A 19,954-nucleotide genomic window follows, 5' to 3' on the forward strand; every position below is an offset into this window, starting at 1 on the left:
CCCACTGATCATAGCCTGATGTTCAACGGTGCCATTTAGCTGGTTAAGTTTGACTTAACCAGCTAAGTCCATTCTGAATATCAGGCTCTGGAGGTTTTCTCCAATTTTGTTTCTCTGGGAAAAATGCTTAGTAAATAGATCCCTTAGATTGTAAGCCCTCTGGTACAAGGAAATACCTACACTATCTGCAATTACCTTGAGCTACCAATAGAAAGGCATGAGTAAAAATCCAAATAAATACATTAAAAAAAACAAAAAACTGGCCCTGGTGCTTTGCACATGAGTTTTGTGAGAGCTAAATTTGGTTGGGAAATAAGTACATATTTGAAAATGAAATATATGTGTGCAGTTTTCTAACCACTCTGAAAACCTTCCCCCCTCCCCAGTGAAACCTCCTCTTTATCCAGCTAAAAGTGTGCATGCTCTGAATCCTCCTGCACAATTTTAATCAAGGGGGGGGGGGGGGATTTTTAGGTAGGTACACAAGGATTTACCTGAATAAACAGCTTTTGAAAATTGTCCTAATGACTTCTGCACTTTAATAGTTTCACTTTTTGTAGAAATACACTACTCCAAACTGAGCATGTTTGCTTACCATAAATGTTTTCTGTAGATATCAGTATGAATTAGACATGATGTGTTGGTGACATCATCCAGTGGCACTGAACAGATCTGTCATCTCTGAACATGTGCAGGAGTTCCAGCGCTGGCATTGCCTCAGAGTCTCCTCAGGGTATGTCTAAGCTAGTAGGAGGAAAATCTACTCTACAGAGAGGAGAGCAGTCATCTCATGGTTATTTCATCCTACTATCTATGGAAAATACTGTTTACAGTAAGCAAATCTGCTCATTTCCATTGATAAGCAGGGCTGAATTAGCCTTGAACTCTGGGGAGTTCCAAGCAGAGAGTTGCAATGGAGCATTTACTGGTAAGCAACGTGGACTGCATTGTATCTTTGTAGTACATTGTGCATGACTGCCTATCCAAACACACTGCCCAAAGTAGCTAGGCTATCTAAGAAGTAATGTGTTTTGAAAGTATGCATCAATGACCAAGTAGCAGTTTTTATCTTCAATGGGAACTTCTCTGAGATGTGGAATTGAAGAAGTTGTTGCTTTAATCTGGTGAGCTCTGATTGGGTTAGTGAGATCAAGACCAGCTGCAGCACAGCAATGCTGAATGAAACTCATAATCCTGTTGGATAATGTCTTTTTAGTTACAGAAATGTCGAGCCTGTTTGGATCATAAGGTATGAACAGTTAGGATGTTAGTCAGAGCCCTTTTGCAGTGCAAAGTATGCAGTGCTTTCTCACTATCATGAGCATGAGTTTGTGGAAAGAAAGTAGGCAGGTGAATTGGCTGGTTTAAATGGAACACTGATACCATGTTGAGCAAGATTTTGGGCTGTATTCTGAGAACGAATTTATCATGGAAGAACTGCATATATGGAGGGTAATGCACTAGAGTTTTATTTTCACTCGCACAACATGTGGAAATAACTATTACTAGGAAAAAAAACTTCCAGATTAGATACTTGAGAGATGCCATCTCCAAAAGTTTGAATGGAGATTGAATTAGGTGAGTGAGGATTACATTGATGTCCCAGGGTACTACTGATGGTTTGCGAATCAGTGGATGAAAATGTAAAACGCCCCTCAAACTTGGAGACAAGAGGATGAATGGGGATAGGTGCCCCATTCTCATAATGATAGGCTGCAAATGTACTCACACTGATGCCATAAGAAAGCTGGATTGTGAGAGAAAGTGAAGGTAGAATAATAAGTATCTTGGCTCACAAATAAACAAATCAAATATCTCTTCCACTTAAAGGAGTAACTGCATCCTATGCTGAGATAAGTTTGTCCTGACCTGGCTCTGGAAAGGCCTATGGCACTAAGACTAAGAACTCAGCATCCATTCTGTTACAGAAAGGGCAGCCTTGAGCATGGGAAAGCTCAGAGGCCTTCGCAATCTGTTGCGCTCCGGTGGCCGGGAGCGCTAAGGGTGAGATGTGTGCCCCTTGCGGTAAGACGGACCGCGTCTGGGGTTGGAGGTGACCAGGCCCCTGCCGACCTGCATGTCTGGATGAGGCCAACCACACAAGGTTGGTCTCTGAGTGGTCCTCCGACTACTCCCAGCCCTTTTGGACCTGCTGCAGGGAGCAGCACAGGCAGCAGGCTGGACAAGAGACGAGGGGGGACAAGGACTGAAGCTTGAAGGCTGAGATTAAGGCTTCAGGACTCAGGAGAAGAACACAAGGCATTGACATCCAGAAAGGTGAGCAGATGGAAGCTCCGGTCATAGAAGGCATCTGAGACTCAAGCGGGTGGAGTCCCAAGGCAACAGAAAATATCCGAGGCAAGGATGACTCTTATGGACCTTGGGAAATCCAGATGAGACGAAAAGGACTTGGAAGACTTAGACGATGACAAGTGGACACTGTTCCTCAGGGCGCCCTACACAGCCCACCACTCAGGGCTGACCCAGTGGGCTGGTTATGGTCCACCTTGTCCTCTACGCCCTACACAGCCTAAAAAGGCTGGTCATGGACCACGCGGGAGCAGGGCAGGCTCAGGAAAGGAATCCAGCTGGCAGGAGCTCCAGTGACCGGAAACAGGAACCGACGGAATGGATTTACCCTCGGGGTGGCCATCTGGAGGACTAGGAGAGCTGGAACATTGCAGGAACAGACGTCAGGAAGATACGGACCATGCGGGAGTGGGGCAGGCTCAGGAAAGGAATCCAGCTGGCAGGAGCTCCAGTGACCGGAAACAGGAACCGACGGAATGGATTTACCCTCGGGGTGGCCATCTGGAGGACTAGGAGAGCTGGAACATTGCAGGAACAGACGTCAGGAAGATACGGACCATGCGGGAGTGGGGCAGGCTCAGGAAAGGAATCCAGCTGGCAGGAGCTCCAGTGACCGGAAACAGGAACCGATGGAATGGATTTACCCTCGGGGTGGCTATCTGGAGGACTAGGAGAGCTGGAACATTGCAGGAACAGACATCAGGAAGATACGGACCATGCGGGAGTGGGGCAGGCTCAGGAAAGGAATCCAGCTGGCAGGGGCACCAGTGACCGGAAACAGGAACTGATGGAACGGATTTACCCTCGGGGTGGCCATCTGGAGGAGAGCTGGAACATTGCAGGAACAGACATCAGGAAGATCAGGTACATAAGGACCTCTAGCCATTGAGGACGTCAGGCCTTCTGGAACATCAGGAGGGCAGAGACAGAGAACGTCAGGAACATCAGGAGGGCAGAGACAGAGGACATCAGGAACATCAGGAGGGCAGAGACAAAATGAAGAGGGGTCCCTTGGAATACTGGAACACCAAGCAAGAGCAGGAACATGGAGTCCAAAAGGAAGGAGAAGCTCCTCAGACGACTGGCTCATTGCGAAGGCAAAGCTGACTGGAAGTTAAAGTCCTTTTATAGGGCTGAAGACAGGCAACTCCCTGGGAGGAGTTTGGATGGGCCACACCTAACTGGCCCTATAACTGAGGAGAAGTGCTGCGGGCCGGCCCCTAGAGAGAAGGGCGTGGCCCAACCCAGGAAGTCCATGCAGACCCAAGCAAGCCTCAGGCAGGCCCCAAGGACATCGAGGCCCCCCAAGCCCTGGAGCAAATCCTGGATAGTTCGTAGGCGAGACCCCGGCTTCGGAGTGGCCTCCAAGAAAGAGGTGAGGAGCCTCCCGTAGCACAGCTACAGGAGGATTCATAACACATTCCATGAGGTTCAGTGACTGAAGAGCTGGATGAAATAAAGAGCCCTCTTCCTGAGATAGGAAACATGGGTCGTCTTCTAGATGTAAGGGAAATCTTGTGAACAGTTGCACCAGATATACATACCATGCTTGTCTTGGTCATGCTGAACTTATAACTGTGAATGTCACTTTGTTTCAGATTTTTTGCTGAACTTATAACTGTGAATGTCTCTTTGTAAACCGTTGTGATCTACACATGGAATGATGGTATATAAAAAGTTTAAATAAATAAATAAATACATAAATAAAATAAATGTTGCCATGATTAGATTCATGGTGGCTTAATCCTGCATGAGTTTCTGTATGGTTCTTACTGTAATTGGTATAGGAAAAAAGCATACATGAGGCCTCTGTCCCAGGGAAGCAGGAAAGCATCTTGTACCTCATGCAGAGACATGGGTAGTATGAAGCAGAATCAATTTAGTTTCTGTTTTTTTTCCAATGTGAACAGGTTGATACAAGGTTGCCCAAGAGTCTGAACAGATGGTTTGCTATGAACTGTTGTAGTGACCACGCATGTGGATGGAACATTCTGCTGAGGTGATCTGCAAGGTATTTAGCTATTCCTATTAAATAAGTTGCCTGAAGCTTGGCTTTGCATTGCCCACTGCCATATGCATAGAGTCTCCTGACAGAGGATCCAAGATCCAGGTCCTCCCTGCTTGTTTATATAAAACATGGCAACTTGATTGCCTGTTTGAATCATGAAGTCTTTCCCTGGGCTCATCCCTCAGGGCTCATCCCACAGGGCTCATCCCTGTCTCCTACCTTGTTTAACATTTATCTGTTACCCTTATGTAAACTTCTCACTGACCTCAATCTCAAACATTTTCTCTACGCTGACGATATTCAGATCCTGATCCCCATCGAAGAATCGCTCGCAAAAACAATGTTGCACTGGGAATCCTGCCTCCAAAACATCAAACAACTTCTTACAAGTCTCAACCTGATACTAAATTCATCAAAAACGGAACTTCTACTCATCACTCCAGAAAACAGCTCCATCACATACACTCATCCTACCGTACCAAGCACTACACAAGTGAGAGATCTAGGAGTTCAAATTGACAATCACCTAAATCTGAAAGCTAACATCAACAAAACCACCAGAGACTGCTTTTACAAGCTCCAAGTGCTGAAAAGAATACGACCTCTCTTCCACACACATGACTTCAGAACGATCCTACAATCAATCATTTTCGCAAAGCTGGACTATTGCAACACCATCATGCTTGGTCTCCCTTCATCACACACCAAACCATTACAAATGGTACAAAATGCCTCCGCCCGTATACTCACCAACACCAGGAGAAGAGAACACATAACACCTATCTTGATGGACCTCCATTGGCTGCCCATCCACTTCAGAATAATCTACAAGGCCATTCTCACCATTTTCAAAAACATCCATCAATTAGCCCCAATCGATCTCCATATTCCCCTCCGATTACACCATTCCACAAGACCGACAAGAGATGCTTACAAAGGATCACTTCAAGTACCTCCAGCCAAGACTACCAGACACATCACGCTTAGAGATCGGGCATTCTCCACAGCCGGTCCAACATTATGGAACTCCATTCCCCCGGATCTTAGAATGGAACCCAACATCTCAACATTCAAGATAAGACTCAAAACGTGGCTGTTCACGCAGGCCTTTCCTAACTCCAACCCCATCTAATCTCCCTTCACACAACAAGCTCCGCTAGTATTAGCGTTAACAGCCACCTTTCAAAATGTTATTTATACTTATATTTTACTATCTAATCTTCATTTCCCTTCTCATTCCAAGTTATTGTTTTCCCTTGTTTTATGTAACTGCTTTTCTGCACTTTTGTTAAATGGTAAAGTTTCACCCCTGTTTCTTGTGAACCAGCATGATGGGACCACCGTCTTGAATGTTGGTATATAAAAAACTTAAATAAATAAATAAATAAATAAATTGTGCATTGCTCTGAGTTCCAGAAGGTTGATTTGAAGATAGCATTCTTGAGAGGAGCAGAATCCCTCAGTCTTGTAGGGCCCAGTGCAAGCTCCCCACTGCAGAGTAGATGCATTTGTGACCAGTTTAAATTGGTATGGGACTGGTTGAAGAGGTACCTTCTTTGAAGTATAGCTGGTTGTAACCACCAACGGATTTCCAATATCTCCAGATTTAGACTGATAGATGTATGGTTGAAGAGGTTGGTTCCATTGTGTCCGTAGTTCCCATTGCAGGTGAAACATATGTAAACTTGTCAGAAGGACTTTGTGAACTGCTGCTGCTAAATAATCAAAAGCACTAGAAGATGATGTACTATTCTGGTTGGAGAGATTAGTAATGAGCTAGCAATCTTGCTTAATGTGGTTGCTCTGATTGAAGGAAGGAATGCTCATATATCTGTTGAATATATAAAGGCTCCAATGAATTCTAGGCACTGAATGGATACCAGAATTGACTTTTCAAAATTGACAAGGAACCCCAGGGATTATAGGGTATCTGCAACTGAGTGTAAATGTTCCTGAAAACTGTCCCTTGTTGGGGCTTCTAGGAGCCAGTCATCCAAATATTGGAACACTCAAATGCCCTGACAAAGTAAGTGGGCCACTACCACTACAAGGAATTTCATGAAGACTTTGAAGACAAGCAAAAGTTCAAATGGAAGAACTTTGCATTGGTAGTGAACTATGCCCACCTTGAAACAGAGGTAATGTAAAAAAAGAAGAGTGTATGGGAATGAGTGCATATACATCCTTGAGATCCCAGGAGCACATCCAGTCTCCCCATTTAATGAAAGGGAGAATAGTGCTTCAGCAAGGCATTTTGAAGTTTCCCAAGGAAGATGCTGGTTGAGATTCTGGAGGTCTATGATGGGTCACAGACTTCCAGACATTTTTAAAAATATTGTGCCTGATTTTAAAATGCATTTATATGCGTAAAACTGGGTTTTACACATATAATTACACTTTACTTGAGTAAGGGGGCTTTGGAAATTTGCTACAATTATTTGCCATTGAAATTGTCCATAGGATTTACTCATGCAAGTGCACATTACTTGAGTAAATAGCTTTGAAAATTGCTACAATCATATGTTACATTAACATACTTAACTGATTTGAAAATTACTTCACTGGGAGCAGAATCACTGGTCTTATTGCACAGGAGGTACTTTCTGTATGGCCTTTTCTGCTAACAATTGCTCTACCTCGTGCTGCAAGAGTGAAAGTTGAGTGGGGTTGAATGATGGTTCAGTAGTATGAGGAATCACTGGTTGTTTGAAATTGAGACGGTAACCATAGTGGAAAATTTGTAGCACAAATCATTGAATTCTATCCACTACTGAATGGTGCAACACTGCTACCAGGTTGATCAAACATTTTGACCCAGTTTTGTTTGCATCTGCTGTTGTGATTTTTGTTTACAGCACCCTCTTGGGTGACCTCTTACTGGTGCTGGGTGCATTTTCTAGTATTGCATTGATAAAGGCGGCAGACGGTATTGTTGGTAAGAGCAGTATGATCTCCTAGGTTAAAAAGGTCATTTATATGCCAGATATGGTCTTCTACTAGAGGGATGCAGTTTTGCTTCTATGGAGAGTGAATGGACCACTATGTTCTGTACTTTGATTTAGGATACTGTCTCCCATAATTTTTCACCAAACAGATTGTCACCAAGACAGGGCAAGTTGACCGGCTACTTGTGTACAAATTCCTGAATGCTGCTCACTATTTACCATGCCATGTGGCAAGCTCCAATAGATGCAGCAAAAATGTGAGCTGTAGTATCAAAAGATTTATATACCGAGTGAAGTAGGTGACCAATGGCTTCCTTTAAGTCAGAGGGGAGCTGGTCAGACTTGTTCTCCTGATTATGAAAGAATGAAGGGCTTTAAGTTCTGGACACAGTCATAGATGTACTCAACCATTTGATATTGGTGTTGTGTGATTCTTGTTGTGAGCATTGTTTCCTGGAAAATCTTTTTGGCAATGCCATCCAGGATCCAATGATCTTTTCTTGGTGAAGTATTGGAATGAAAGCAGGTCTTTTTTGCCTTTTTGAGGGCTGATTCCACTACTACAGAGTTGTGGGGAAGTTGCACCTCACCATATCCCAATGATTCTAAAATTTAAATCTAGCTTCTGGGTTGCATTGACACTCAAGTAAGATGTTTCCCACATCTTCATTAAAATGACATCCAACCCTGCAACGGTTGGCAAGTATGTTCATGATTTCTGCTGTAAGATCCAGTTCTCCTTTAAAAAAAAAAAAAATTATCAAATTATAAAAGTATATTCAAGATGATTTTGATTCAGGAAAAAACAAATTTGAATCACCATATTTAAACAAAGAAATAGAGAACACAATGAAAGAGCTAGGCATCCTGACATAAGATCACATATAAGAAAGAAATAAAATGAGAAAAAAAAACCCAATGAAGAATAAAGCTATCAAACATATAGAGTTTTGATATTCATCGATGAAATCACAATTTTAGCCTATCTGTGTTAATCTATTTTGTAGAATACCCTCATGTTAAATAGGATAAAAAATAGATACCTAGATCCTTGAAATTTAACACATTTACAAGGGAAACAAAGTTGAAATATTGTTCCCATATCTACCACCCTCTCTTTTTTATGCAAGAATAATTTCATATGTTGGTACGTTTCTTTAACCACAGGAAATAAAGATATCTTATAACCTAAGAAACTGGAGTCCTTCATCTGAAAAAATAATCTCACTGTCCATTGTTTATCTGCTTCTTTTGACTATTCCACCAATAAAGTAGCTCCTTCCTTAATAATAGCATCAGATCATTCAAGGAATTCTGGGAGAACTAAATGGTCCAAAGCAGATTTTGCAGTTTCCTGTGATGAAGAAATTTTTGATTCAGGCAAATAATATGATTTATGAACTGGAGGAATGACCTCTTTTGTAACTTTCAGAAAATCCACATAGAATCTTTTATACATCTCTGTAGGTGGTAACATGGGACATTTGGGGAAATTCAAAAATCTTACATTCATTCTTCTTATATAATTACCTAAATTCACTATCTTTTGATGTAGCAATTGATTATCCTTAATTAAGGGAACAGACTCATGAAGCTTATTGCAAGAGTCTTTAACTGCAGATAATTGAACTGCTTGATCTTCTAAAATAGAGGAGGGTTGAGGTACCTGAAATGCTAAACCATCTAAAGAACTCAATACCAAGTCTAATCTCTGGGAAATGGTACTCTCCCTCTCTTGTTAATGGCAGCCCATAAAGTAACCATAGTAATAGCCTCTGATTTTCCAATAGAATGAGGACTAGTCCCTATACCTCTATGAGAAGAAGCTGACAGTGGATCAAATACATTCAAAGTTTCTCCACCCTGAATGGGTATGCTTAACACAGCTTCAAATCCAATATTCAGAGATTCAGAAAACTTCACATTAGGGCCGTGAGGAGATATAGGATCAACAGGACTCAATGAGACGGAATTCCCTTCTGACATGGAGTTAGAATCTCCAAGTGACATATGCCCTGGTATAATTTGACTTGAAAATTAAAAATATTATAGCATAGTATGAAGATTCAAGAGGGTAATGGGAATTTGAGGTGGACAAATGTTCACTGTACCTTTCATCTTCTTCCCTATGCTGAGGCAGAATTTTCTCAAATGCAGCAGTAGAAAAAGTTGACAAAGAGGTGTGCTGCTGCATGCAGGAATTTGAAAGTCCTGGGTCATCACTGATGATGTCACAGGGAAAGTCCAGCACTTGCCTGATCTTCCCAGCAACAAAATAAGGGAACATCATCACTACCAGGGCTTTCTGCTGTGTGTAAGAATTTGAAGGTCCTAGATCCTCATTGGATCTGTCCAGTGAGGAGCTGTCCAGTGTCTGACCACTCTTCCTGGCAGTCAAAAAGGGGAATGCCACCACCATCACAATCTTCCCCAGATCCAGATATTTACACATAAATATATTAAGAGACATGCCCATTTTCTTCACAAATCTGGAGTAGGTTAGGTCTTCCGGCAGAGAAATATGGTCTGACGACCCCGGAGGTGGATTGGAAGGAATACCTGTGGAGCTGCCAAGCGAGTCACCTGGTGAAAGAATAATGGACCATAAGGAACATGATGAGGGCTGAAAACTCTGTAATCCAGAAGGAGCTATGGGGGGGGGGGGGGGGGGGGTCGCTCACTTGAGGTAGAGCACATACACCTTGAGGATGATGACATTGTCAGTGGTGGAGCAACTGGCATTATTCTCTGCAGTGAATATGGTTGGATAGAGTAGGCAGCTGGAAAATTTGGCTGTACTGGCTCTGGTATGAAGGAGGCAATGAAACTGTATACTATGCTGATTATTTGTTCCATTGCTTGCAGCAATTTTTGGGCAAGTGATAGTGGAAGAGCATCTTCCTCATTCTGTTACAGGCTGTGGATAGGACGCCAAGGGGAGAACCAAATTAATTGGATCCTAAAATTGTAGGCAAAGTCTTTGGGTTAATAGCTAGGAGACTAGCAGTGCTTTTGTAATGGGAGCTGGTAGTCAAAGTCTAGCTTCCATTGAAGTGCCATATGTTGCCTATACTTGAGTAGGTAAGGTGGCTTTTAATATTTCCTGTGCATAGTATTCAAATGAATGCATTGGCAGTGCTGAGAATGTAACTGTCTGACCTGCTTGTCTTGATCTCCAAGAAGCTGTGGAGTGATGTGATATGGAGAGAGGTTTAGAGCCTCATGTGGACTGATGTGGCATATTTCTGCATCTTTCTGTATTGATTGCATCAAGGTACTTGTAGTTGGAATCAATGTATGCTTCGATGTTGATTGTTGGGGTGTCAAAACTTCCTTTCTCTTACATCCTGAGTCCTTCAATGCAAAATGCATTGAGGACTTTGACACATCACGTGTCAGCTTCTTCAGTGCAGCATGCATTGAGTGGTGAGTTGCACCATGAGTTGGTTGGTCTGATGCTCTATGCATTGAGTGTACTGATGCACCTTGCATCAGGTGGTCAGATATGCCTTACTTCAGATATCCTGATGCAACATGGATCAAGCACTCCGGTGCAGTATGCATTGATTGTTTTGACATTTTCTGCATTGAGTGTCATGATGCTCCTTGTGGTTTGTGTCTGATGCTGCATCATTTCTTTCCTCTTCTTAAAAGGCACTGGGATGGAATACACCAAATACTTCGAAAAGTCTCAATGCTTTGCCTTGGTAGGCAAACTGACCAATTCTGAGGAAAGTGGCTGACTAGGACTTGACATACCTGGAGCTGTCCATTCTGGGTAATATTGCAACAAAATGCCTTCACCTGAGGACTTGCTCTAGCTGCTTCTAGAGGAAGCAATGGCATGATGACTTCCCAAAGCTGACCTGCTTTTGCTCTTTGGAAGTAGGCTAGCTATTTTTGCCAATCGGGAAATTTGGTTATCTTAGAGGACATCCAGTCACATGCAGAACAGTTCAGTTAGTCATAATCTAAAACGGCTCATGATCATTCATGATGGGCATAATTTGTCTACAGGTGCTCTCCTTTGACACCATGTTTTTTTCAATTAAAGCCTAGAGACTTAGTAGTGCTGTTGTGTGTCACTGAAACAGTTTAGAAAATCTTTGAGCTAAGGAGAGAAAACTATAGAGAAACAGAAAAGCTGTCTGAGCAAAGTACAAACAACAACAGACTGAAAACACATTGAGGCAATGCCTGTGCAGTAATTTCTGCACATTCTCAGTATAGCTCAAAGCTCGACTAGCTTTGAGAGACAGATCTATTCAGTGCTGCCAGATGATGTCACTCACAGATCATGGCTAATTCAGCTTTGCTTATTGATGGTAAACAACTTTTGTAATTTGCAGCAAATTGGGCCACTGATTGAGTAATTTTCCAAGGAACCTATGTGGGTAAAACAGTGTTTTGTGTGCAGAAGTAGACTGCGACAAAATCACCTTCCTGATACATAGATACATGTCTATGTCATGTTTGATGTAAGTTTATCCAACTTGAGTGGAGGCAGAATTGGGGAAGGGTTTGGACGTATGTGCTTATTTCTCAATTTTAAAAAGGATGCCCATGTAGATATCTTGTTAGTCCCCTACTAATATTGGATCAGTATTATACCATTTGGGATTGGCAGACACAGTCTGGTAGTTGTTTGGGTTTGCAGCTCATCCATGTGGCAGCTAGCAATCATAGTACCCTCAGTGTTTTTCTAGAGAGATTACCATTTTACCCTTGTGGATCCTACTTGCTTTCAAGGAGGCATGAGGTCAAAAGCAGTGCTCTCATTTTTCTAAGTCTCAACTTTAAGATCCATGGAGCCTTTTGCTTAAGATGACAGTTTCTTTCCACCTTCTCATGCCACCTTTAACTTATTTGAGTTTGGAGTGCCAAATCCTTTTGGATTCAATTAATCTGTTTTGAGTTTTCTCTTTTAATCAATGGAAGAGATTCCCTTCCTGCAAATGGAGCCTGAAATCGCCAGAATCCAAGAAAGGGTGACTTCCAGCTTTCCTTAGAGAAGAGAGAAGAGAAGAGAAGGAGAGGAGATGGAAGTGTTCCATCAGTATCAATTGAAGATTGGGGAAAAAAGGAGTAAAAGGTATCACCCTTGATACTACAAGAGGAAGTAGGATATAAAAGACTTAACACTTTAAAAGTACATTTTTGATTCTTCATCTTCATTGAGAAGGAAGTACCACACTTGCCCTGTATTCCAATAGGAGAGAAGAAATCAAGTAACTTAAATTTAAAGAACTGTTTCAATTTGAACTTTAGAAACACTGTACAAAGTCACAAACTTACTAAAAGAACTTGTATCATCTTGAAACTGAAGTATACAGCAGTAAAGACATTAATTCATCATTGATCCTTATCAATAAAAGAAAAATGTTGGAAATCACCAAACTCTCCTGTGTCTTATTGAGTAGTGACTTTGTTATCTTCTAGGCTAAGATTATCAGTGCTGTGTAAGAAACTTACTTATAAGAAAAGTAAAAAGCAATGTGAGGACCTTGAAAAGAAAATCTCCCCCCCCCCCCCCACATACACAGGAAACCCTGGAAAATAAATCTAATGGAATAACTACAGTATCTATTAGGGATGTGAATCGTGTCCTCGATCGTCTTAACGATCGATTTCGGCTGGGAGGGGGAGGGAATCGTATTGTTGCCGTTTGGGGGGGTAAAATATCGTGAAAAATCGTGAAAAATCTAAAAATCTAAAAATCGCAAAACCGGCACATTAAAACCCCCTAAAACCCACCCCCGACCCTTTAAATTAAATACCCCACCCTCCCGAACCCCCCCAAATGACTTAAATAACCTGCGGGTCCAGCGGCGGTCCGGAACGGCAGTGGTCCGGAACGGGCTCCTGCTCCTGAATCTTGTTGTCTTCAGCCGGCGCCATTTTCCAAAATGGCGCCGAAAAATGGCGGCGGCCATAGACGAACACGATTGGATGGCAGGAGGTCCTTCCGGATCCCCGCTGGACTTTTGGCAAGTCTCGTGGGGGTCAGGAGGCCCCCCACAAGCTGGCCAAAAGTTCCTGGAGGTCCAGCGGGGGTCAGGGAGCGATTTCCCGCCGTGAATCGTTTTCGTACGGAAAATGGCGCCGGCAGGAGATCGACTGCAGGAGGTTGTTCAGCGAGGCGCCGGAACCCCCGCTGAACGACCTCCTGCAGTCGATCTCCTGCCGGCGCCATTTTCCGTACGGAAAACGATTTGCGGCAAGAAATCGCTTCCTGAACCCCGCTGGACTCCCAGGAACTTTTGGCCAGCTTGGGGGGGCCTCCTGACCCCCACAAGACTTGCCAAAAGTCCAGCGGGGGTCCGGAACGACCTCTTGCATCGAATCGTTTTTGTCTATGGCCGCCGCCATTTTGCAAAATGACGCCGGCTGAAGACAACAGGATTCAATTGAGGGGGCCGATTCGGACCGCCGCCGTTCTGGACCACCGCTGGATCCCCAGGTTATTTAAAGCATTTGGGGGGGTTCGGGAGGGTGGGGGATTTAATTTAAAGGGTCGGGGGTGGGTTTTAGGGGGTTTTAGTGTGTCGGCTCATGATTTTAACGATTTTCACGATAGTTTACACACCCAAACGGCAACAATACGATTCCCTCCCCCTCCCAGCCGAAATCGATCGTTAAGACGATCGAGGACACGATTCACGTCTCTAATGGGTACATTGATGAGGAAGGGAAGGGAGGATGAGGTAAGGCAAGGGAGATCAGTTGTAGTTATAAGGAGGCAATAGGAAAGGTAAAGAAGAACTCATGGTTTTTTTAAATTCTCAGTTTTTATGGCTTTGGTTTTGCTTTATCTAGGCCACGCTTTAGTGAATTAATATATTCATTTATTTCCAAATATTTGATATTCCAGTTTTATCTGGAGCAGACTCAAAGCATATTACAATAAATTAGAATAGTTTAACAGGTCAGTATCAGAGCAGACACTCGAGCCTAACCAACAGTACAGAGAATAATTAATTTAACTTGGCTAAAAGTATGTCAAGCTCTGACAGACAGAACAAAAATTAATGTGAATTAAGATTTATTATAGGTCAAAACCAGAAACAGACCAACAATAGAAAAAAAGTGGTTATCTTTACCATCGACTACAGACACTACTGAATGGTTGACTTGTGTCCTAGCCTTTTTGCAATATGCTGGCCCACTGTGTGATATGATTAGGACATTTTGGGGGATTCTTTCTCTTCACCCGGTTTTTGCCATTGTACCTTGGTTTGCTTTCAGGAGGGGCTTTAACTTGAGGGATTGTTTAGTTTAATTTCATCTATTTTGTCTCTCCTCTGCGCTGATATCTCTTTTTAACGGTCAAACATTTTGTGGCTCCTGTAGGTCATGTCCCTTGTCTCTCTCTCTCACCAGTTTTGAACACCCTTTGCACCTTAAGCAATATCAGTTGAATGTTTCCAGTAATTGCAACTCTAGTGGTGCAGCCTATGTAATTCTATGCCCTTGCCCACTTTTATAATTGTATAAGACAGTACATGCTTTAAAAACCCGTATATTGGAACACTGCAGTTGCTTTTGTTGTTCTCATATAGAGGCTCCACTAGTGTCCCATTGGCATAAGCGCAGTCATGATATACAGGACTTATGATTTTTTGTAATTGAGAAGGCGTCTCGCCGACTAAGAGGGGGGGGGGGGGGTAATTTTGGGAATCTGTTGCTCCATAAGGAGCAGCGTTGGATTTTTACCTTGTACACACTGTTCCCGAATGGACTCAATCAGGAGATCAAATGTGTCCTGTTTTTTTTAACAACTGTCAATCTGAATCTGGCGATGCTGGTGGTTCTTTGATTGGCTAAGATTATCCAGTTGGCTATTGGGTACCTGGGTCATGTGATTGTTTTTAACACCATTCTTGAGCGTTTAAATCTCTCTGTGGTAGAGGTGTCCTTGCTCTTGTATAATTCTGGCATGGTGAGTTAGTGTAAGAGTTCCTGTTCCTCAAAAAGGTATGTGTTTTGAGATTGCCCCATGATTGTATTTTTCACTCGGTATGTAACAGAATGCTTTTTTGTTTGTTCTAGGGCCTGATTCACTAAGCTATTTTCCTATAGACACAGAAGGGAGTCAGGCCCTTAATGTGTTATCCTTCTCGAAGCAGCATTATATGTGAAACATGTACATATCAGGTAATTTACTTATATTTTATTTATTTATTTATTTATTTATTTATTTATGAACTTTTATTTACCGACGTTCGTAAAACACATCACGCCGGTTTACAATGAACTGAAAAGAACGGAAAATTAGAATGAATGAGGAAGGGGGAAAGAGGGGCAGGCTAGAAAAAGGAGGAGGTGGGGAAGGGAAAGAGAGAGATTAAGAGGAGAAATACTAGGAACGCAATACATTGCTTTCAATTGTCTTTCAGAATGATACTGATAATGGGGTAGACTTTCAAAGCAGTGCGTGGACATCCATGTGCGCGCACACAGTTCCCTGCGCATGGCTCTTTGAATATTCACCCGAAAATAAACTTTATTATTCAACGGAGGTCACTTTGTAATTGTCATCACTTGAATGTTAAACTAGCTGCCATGTTACCTTCATACTATTATCAGGCCGTGAATGGCAGAGGCCAGCTTATGCTGAGTAGTTGCCGGATATGGTGGAGATGCATGAAGCAAGCATGTGCCACTGCTGTGAGACAGTTGTTGAAATTGGAGATGGGAGTAGCTTGGTTGGATACTATGTTGATGATATGTTAATATCATCAGCAACCATGGCATTTGACGATGAAGCTTTGAATCAGTTGCAAATTGGACAAGCATAGATATTAAAATGAATCGGGGAAAGGCAGAACCCTGTGGTACATAAGAGCATAAGAGCAGTTTATTAGTTCATATTATCCCTTTGCCCCCCCCCCCCCCCCTTGGTCCAGACTATGAATTCCTCTATGCTTGGAGTGGGGAGTACCACATGAGAATTATATTTACTAATATGAGTTATCTTTGGGTTTGTAGCCTGAGTGGGGGATGAGACAGGGCCCCAGGCACATTGATACCACAATTCTATGCCATTCTCAAACAACTTATCACTTGTGGCACCATAGACCAGATAAAATCATCACATCAGAATAAAAAAGTAATTAACCTTTTCACTAGTGTTAAGTAAGTAGACTGTAAACCCAGCCAGAACATTAAGTACAGGAGTGAAGTATAATATATATTTGCAGTTTTCTTATTTTAAATCAAGTGATGTAAAAATAACCCTGGGTATGGCTTGTTAGCCAGGGCAAACAACATACTCATATGGATAGTAAAAAAAAAAAATAAGGAATGCTAATATTGAAAGCTTGGGGGGGGGAAAGCAGTGACGTACACAGCTTTCAAAAATTGTCTTTACCCCTGAGTACTCAAAAAAGAGGAGGGGGAAGATCCATCCCAATGTCACCAGTTTATAAGGGGTACACTCTGTCCCAAACACTAAATTGTGTGGAAAAAAACAATCAAGAATGAAGAAGTCCCTCTTGATAGTGGAGCTATCTATTTGAGAAACCAAATGAGCAGTGCAGTGTGTGGAATGTCTCTCTCTCTCTCCTGTGAAGCTTCCCCAAATGGTTTACTTGGTTCTAGGCAGAAGCAAGCCTGGTTTCAGTCTCTTACAGAAAGGCCACGGTCTATTAGTTTCTCTTTCCATGCCATATCTCATGTGGCTGTGGCAAAGTTTTATGCTTGACTTCAGCTAAAAAACTGAAGCAGACAAGATGAGATACTGAATTTGTGACAAAAGGTAAGGAACTAAACCTTCTCCTTCCTCTGCTAAGATACTCTCTATGCAAAGTTTAGATTACTTAACTCAGTCTTTTAAGAGGGTGATCCAACCATGTGCTCTTGGGCCTGGATATCTCTGGAAAGGAAGTCTCTTAGTCTCTCTGCACCTGGCTCCTTTGTCCCTTGTTGTGATTTTACATGTAGATCATCTATGAAGCAATAATAGCTGTCTGTCTCTCTATTTCCTCAGAGCATAGACTTATGTCTCTCCCTCTTGATAATTAGTTCTTCAGGAGAACAACTGATTGCAGAGCTACCAGATACACTTCTCTCTTTCTGGTTCCTGGCTCCAAGTCTGGCCATTCCTACTATTAACAGACAGACAGAGCTAGCCAACTTGCTCCATTTCTTAATTAAATGTTATCCCAGCATTCCTTTGGCTTCCTCCTCTGCTAGATATATAGTGTTGTTTTCTGGGCATGCTAAACAGTATAGCTGTTTTCCCAACACTCTGACAGCTGGATGCTAGTTCCTGTAGATCATAAACAGGAGAGCATACAGGAGTTTTGATGTATTTTTATATTCCTTCACCTTGGGTGCATGAGTTTGCAGTCTCTGCAGGGTTGGAAAACCATTTTTGGCAGGTCCAAAACACATCATTCAGCTCCAAATGCAGCTTGGTCCACATTGTAAGGGTCCAATACATGATAAGCTCATGGGAGCATAGTAGCTTGCTCCATCTAGAAATTGTTTTAACTGCTTTTTATGCTATTTTTCTGTTTTATTTGATTTAAGAAATATTACATTCATATGATTTGTTGGATTATTTATTGTGATTTATTTTTTGTTGTTTTTATTATGCTGTAATTGGTATCTGTTGTTTAACTGCCTTGAGTATAATTGGAAATGCAGTCTAGAAATTTAAATACATAAATAAATATTTGATTTTATATGGTTAAAAAGAATAATAGCTTATTAACATAAACCTAACAAAAAGGAAAGCAATACCGTTTTGGGTCTAGGCTTCTCTTCTGCTGTGTTTTAAAATTCCCCTTCTCGGGTTGACTATGACATGCGGATGAAGCTGATAGTAAAGGGCATACAGGCAGAGGAAAAGCATTGCCTAAGACTGTCCAGTTAATACTCTATTAAAGTATTGCAGCTTACTGTCCACACAAGTGCCTCTCTTTTCTAATAAATGAAGGATGAGAAACTGTGACCTCTACTGGGCATATTGCAGTATAATAACAAGGTATAGTACAGGTAATCCCTGGAATGGCAGTGTCCAAACCTGTGGTGATTCCATTAATTAGTTTCAGTGAAAGTTTCTGTTGATCTACCAGAGTCAGTCATTGTTAGCCACATTTTTCAGTGCTTAATTTCTAAGATGATTAATGGCCATAGACTATTTTTGTACTCCAAGATATTTCAAAATGCTCCAAACTCACTGGGTACTTAAGCTGAATGAAGATTGTTGTCTTCTCAACTGAGAAATTGAGTATTAGCTCCCGCAAGCTAGTAAGGTAGTATTTATTACTTTTTTGTTTTTATATCTTAACCTATATTCCAGATGAGGACATAAATTGTATTACTGAGAAGAGACCTATGGACTGAAGTTATATTGCATCCCATAATGTCTTAATCTATCTCTAATAAACATACATATAATACTAGCATGGTGTGAAAAAAACAAGTGTTAGGAACGCAGCTCACGGAAAGGTCCCACAGTCCACAGTACTCACCCCAACACCACCAAGCGTGGCTCAGGACACCATCAACACCATCCTGTGGCAAGGATGCCACAAACTACTCAGTGCCACTGAGCACAGCCTCTGAAGCCATCAGCATGCTTCTGCCCTGGATGTTCCTAGGTGTGTACTCACAACTCCTCCCTTTAAAGGGCCTGTGGTGTGAATGCCTCCATGGTACCCCTTGATGGGTCCATTCATCCCTTACTAAATAAAGGCTTCACAGACTGTGCTCCAGTGCCTCAGTAACAGATCTCCTACACTGGCTGTGTAGTGTGTGTTGCTGCTCTGTTCCTAGTTCCTGTGTGCCCTTCCTTGCCTCATCTCTACAGCCCTGCATTGCCTCACCTCCTCAGCTTCATTCATCTCATCTCCTTGCCTCTCCTTGAACTGACTCCTGGATTTGACCCTTGCCTGGACTTTAACCATTCTTACTTGCTTCCTGCTTGTGACTCTTACCTGAACATTGACCATTCTTGCCTGCTGCGTGCTTTTGACCCTAGCATGACCCTGGATCAAAGTCTATGGTATAACCACATAGACTATTGCCTAAGATCTGCCCTCCCCCAGAAACCAAGGGTTCAACCCAAGGGGAAAGGGATTTGTATGGGTGAAGCTCTTAGTCTGATTCCCAGCTGTCGATGGGAATCTACAGGGCCTTCCCTGATGTTGAGCTAATCTTATCACAGCAGCAAGGGTACACAAATCTTACAAGTCAGGATTTGAACTCATTTTTAACACCTGGTGATTGATTTCTTGGTGATAATGACATCTGAGTTTTCAGTATGTCCCTTTCACTACGTTTATGTATGAGCTATTATTACGTAGGCTTATGTTTATACATTTGAAAACCACTCAATAGACACATTTGAAATGCTTCAGGCAAAGTATTAGACATAATAATCCAATGAATAACTGCAACAGACGAGAAGTAATAGCTCACTAGGATGACTGACTAAACTAAATGCAGCAAGTCAGGTATTTCATTGATTCATAACAGCTTTTCAAGTATCAAGGATTGCTTTCTTGTAAGGTATTGTCAACAAAGAAAATTGTGAATAGTTGCTCTTGACTTACTCTTGAATTAACCACTTCCAAGGAGACATTCTGAGGTGTAGCAGTAGGCACTAAAAGAAGAAATAAAGAGTAATGAACTAATACTGCAACCAAATTGATTACCTTGTATCACAAAAATGTGCATTATA

The 19,954-nt window shown here is 42.1% G+C and overlaps 1 protein-coding gene across 1 annotated transcript in view; it reads right to left on the bottom strand.

The window, feature by feature from the left end:
* The window catches only part of DCC (DCC netrin 1 receptor), a 1,677,934-nt gene that overhangs the window by 630,386 nt on the left and 1,027,594 nt on the right, over positions 1 to 19,954 (bottom strand). Inside the window, exon 12 of the mRNA XM_029571056.1 lies at positions 19,827 to 19,876. Coding sequence (XP_029426916.1) covers positions 19,827 to 19,876 — 50 coding nt within the window. The remainder of the gene's footprint in view (positions 1 to 19,826; positions 19,877 to 19,954) is intronic.

Source organism: Rhinatrema bivittatum, chromosome 1, assembly GCF_901001135.1.
Source record: "Rhinatrema bivittatum chromosome 1, aRhiBiv1.1, whole genome shotgun sequence".
NCBI classification, from domain to species: domain Eukaryota; kingdom Metazoa; phylum Chordata; class Amphibia; order Gymnophiona; family Rhinatrematidae; genus Rhinatrema; species Rhinatrema bivittatum.